Here is a 3,387-nt window from a genome sequence, read left to right on the forward strand (position 1 = left end):
TAGTATCACACCAACAATCTAATCTTTGGACCAAAATTGTATAGTCTGAGTATGATATTAATTAAATGGCAAGTCGAAAAGACAAGCACTTTTTGTTGCATGAAGCTTCAGCTTGTTGTAAAGGTGCCAAAGCAGCTCAAATGGGTTTTAACTTTTAAATGGAAAGTTAGGAGGAAGCAAGGAGGCCAGACTTAGGAAACAGAAACATCGATTTGGGAACTGTAGTTTAGCTATTCCATTGCCCTCTTTATGTGATGTTTAATGAGCAGAGTAAGGGCATGTTTGGATTAGTTTCATATTCTTAAAAACCAGTTTTTGCCTCTATTTTCTGAAATATGTTTTCCGAGCAAAAACTAGTGGGGTGTTTGGATCCCCTAGTTTTTAAGAATTTGGCTTCATTTATCGCTCTATAGGTCACAAAAACTAGCAAAAGCTATGTATTAACAGCTTCCTAGTTTTTAAGAATCCGGCAAAAACTGGGGGTGTTTGGATCACACCTAGTTTCTAAAAGCCAGATTTTTAAAAACAGGTAAAAACTAGAGGGATCTTAACAGAGTCTAATGCGGTTGTTTTAGAGGTATGGGATGGAGACAGCTTGATGCTGACTTTTAAAAGAAATGTGTCTAATAATGATGAGTTGATGAATGTGTGGTTTGAGTTACTCGGAATCACGGAAAGTCTTGAGTTGTGTGATGATCGAAACTCCATTATTTGAAGTTTTGAGTCCTTTATGGAAGTTATTCGGTGCAATCCTTTACTCACTCTATCTCTAAATAAATCAATTTTTAGAATCCGTGCCAGCTTTTAAGTTTGGCTAACTTTATAGGAAAAAAAAGTAACGACATCTATGACATAAAATTAGCCTATTATGAAAATATATTCTATGATAAATCTAATAATACTTGATATCATAAGGCTCTATTTGGATCATGGGGCTAAAGTTTAGCCCACATCTTTTAGTCACCTTTTAGCCTTCATGAATCCAAACATGAGGGCTAAAAGTGGAGGCTAAACTTAGATGCAAACCGGGCCTAAATCTTGATGTTTTTTTTCCTACAAATTTAATTAAAGTTTAAAAAGTCTAAGGCAACTCCAGAAATCTATTTATTTAGGATAGAGGGAGCATGTACTTATCAATTCGAGAGATGTGGCCACTATGGTCTTTTTTTGTGAAAAAGGATTGTAACGTGCGTACAAGGTCAGGTCATCGTCGAGTTGGTCGTGAAGCGACAATAGTTGTGAGGTGGGTGACTACTACGTTCCTTGTGTACGTCTTGGATGGTGAACTACACAAAGTTCTTACTGTTTAGAAGTGTCACTTTTAGTTGCTAGCCGTGTTAGCTTTACTACGTACTAAGTTTCGTTGCACAGACACGTTTGCTAGTACTACGTGGTAGTAGTACCAGCTGGTAGAGTAGTAATAATAATAAGTCTAGTACGGGTCAGCGAATTTTATAGGCCTTCAGACACTATAGGCAGTACAAAAATTAACCTAATTAAGCCCATGGGCTGAATTGAAGGCCGTGTGCATTTGTAACTTGTAATGGGCTGGGTTTTAGGTCCATGAGTTCGCTCTGGGCAGGTTTTATACCATATAAAAATCTTATAGCAAGAGTACATAGCCGTAAAATTTCTTATAAATGTACTATCTACTACCACATAAAAAGAGAGAGGCGGTTTTGTGCACTTGGTGTGCGCGTCCGGCCCCAGAGGCTACGGTCATGTGCGCGCTCTACTAGAAAAATACGGACGAGTGTACGCCGGTTTCGTCCATCCAAATCCAATCCAAACAAAGAAAACGTGTGTGAACTACTTGCTAGGCCAACCAACGTCCGAACAGCACCCACACAGGCACACAGCGCACGCGAGGTCGCACCACCTGCGTCCAATTTTGACGCGCGCTCCTGCTTCCTTGCCGCTGCAGCCTGGACTCCACCATGCACGCGCTCGCACCGTTGTCTGCGCACAAGAACTTCGACTTGGATACGCTCCTGCACGCGAACTCCGACTCGGATAGGCTCCCGCGCGTGCCTTGACAAAAATCCTAAAATCCGATGTACCGATCTGTGCGTTGCACCGAGTCACCATTTACTAAACCTCAGTATTTGTACGCAGACGCGGACACGGACATATGAGCTCTGAAAACTTTGTCTTTCATTCATCCAAAACAACAGTTGGTGCGCGCGCCTCCGTCCAAAAATTCCGAGTGCAGCCACGAAACCGCGGGGCCCACCTTCCTCTGTTCCCGAGTCTAATACGTGTAGTACACGTACGTGATGACCGGTACACGTACGTGATAACCGATGACGTGTCCTTTTAGATTCAGTGTCCGGATCAAAGACCGACGGGACAATGCTGCTCCGTACTCAACGCTAGGCGCGTATCCGCAGCCCTCGCCTGCTCGGCCTCTGCACTCTGTACGTGTACGCGTGGCTCGATCTGGACACGTACGCCTGCTCCGCTTCCGGTACGAAATCACGCGTCTGCGTTCAAATACTGAGGTTTAGTCAAATAAAAAAAATGTGCAGTGCCCTTCCTCCATACATTGCACGGGCATATACTAGTAACAAAATAAGAAACACACCTGAATTGTTTTTACCCGAGGGAAAACAGACATCTGAATTCATGAATCCATCGTTCACTGAAATTGGTCTGCATGGGCCAGCTGAACCACAGTCAGCTACCGCACGCTAGCACAATTTGGAGTGTCGTTTTGATGGGTCGAAAATGCCTAAAATGGTGCGCTAGAAAGGAAAAGAGAGCGAGAGATGCCAACAGTTCAAAGCAACACGGGCTCGGTGTATACCCGTACACTGTTCGCTCAGCGAAGCGAACGGGACCGTGCGCCGGCCGCCGCTGTTAAAACGTACCACCACCAAACGGAGAGAGGCCGAGCGCCATTACGCAATGAAGCACTCGCATTGCCTCCGTTTGCTTTTGTTGGTCTCCATCCTTGTGGCCTCGTCGGCCGTCACCGTGTCGTCTAACAAAGAGACGACATGGGAGAAGGCCGGGAAGGCGGCGAGGGCGCCGGTGCAGCTGGCCGACGAGGCCTTCCTCGCCCGCCTCTGCGACCGCGAGCAGCAGCGCGGGCGGCCACCGCGGATCCTCCGCCCTTGGTGCACGCAGCTTCACGCCAGGCGCCAAGCCGCCCACCAGTACCACCACCTGCCGACGCTGCCGCCCAGCCGCGACGACGAGCAGATAGACCCGCGCTACGAGGTGTCCAAGCGGCTCGTGCCGAGCGGGCCTAACAGGCTGCACAACTGATGATCGCGCGACGACGACGCGCGCCCGACCGTCAGGCGTCAGGTTTTCCTTGCAAGCTTTGCTTTAGTCAGTTCGTTCGAGTTCGAGCCTAGCTTGCTTGCTGCAGGGAGTCGCACG

The 3,387-nt window shown here is 47.0% G+C and overlaps 1 protein-coding gene across 1 annotated transcript; it reads left to right on the forward strand.

Moving 5' to 3' along the window:
• The first annotated feature begins 2,869 nt into the window (after window positions 1-2,869).
• Window positions 2,870-3,387, forward strand: LOC136453039 (CLAVATA3/ESR (CLE)-related protein 10-like). Its single transcript, XM_066453613.1, has 2 exons — window positions 2,870-3,312; window positions 3,377-3,387. Exon 1 carries the CDS (start codon window positions 2,908-2,910, stop codon window positions 3,268-3,270), a length of 363 nt encoding a protein of 120 aa, XP_066309710.1. The 5' UTR covers window positions 2,870-2,907; the 3' UTR covers window positions 3,271-3,312; window positions 3,377-3,387.

The sequence above is a fragment of the Miscanthus floridulus genome, chromosome 5 (genome assembly GCF_019320115.1).
Source record: "Miscanthus floridulus cultivar M001 chromosome 5, ASM1932011v1, whole genome shotgun sequence".
Lineage (NCBI taxonomy): Eukaryota > Viridiplantae > Streptophyta > Magnoliopsida > Poales > Poaceae > Miscanthus > Miscanthus floridulus.

Coding starts and splice junctions, on each gene's coding strand:
- LOC136453039 (XM_066453613.1), top strand. CDS start 2,908: ATGAAGCACTCGCATTGCCTCCGTTTGCTTTTGTTGGTCTCCATCCTT.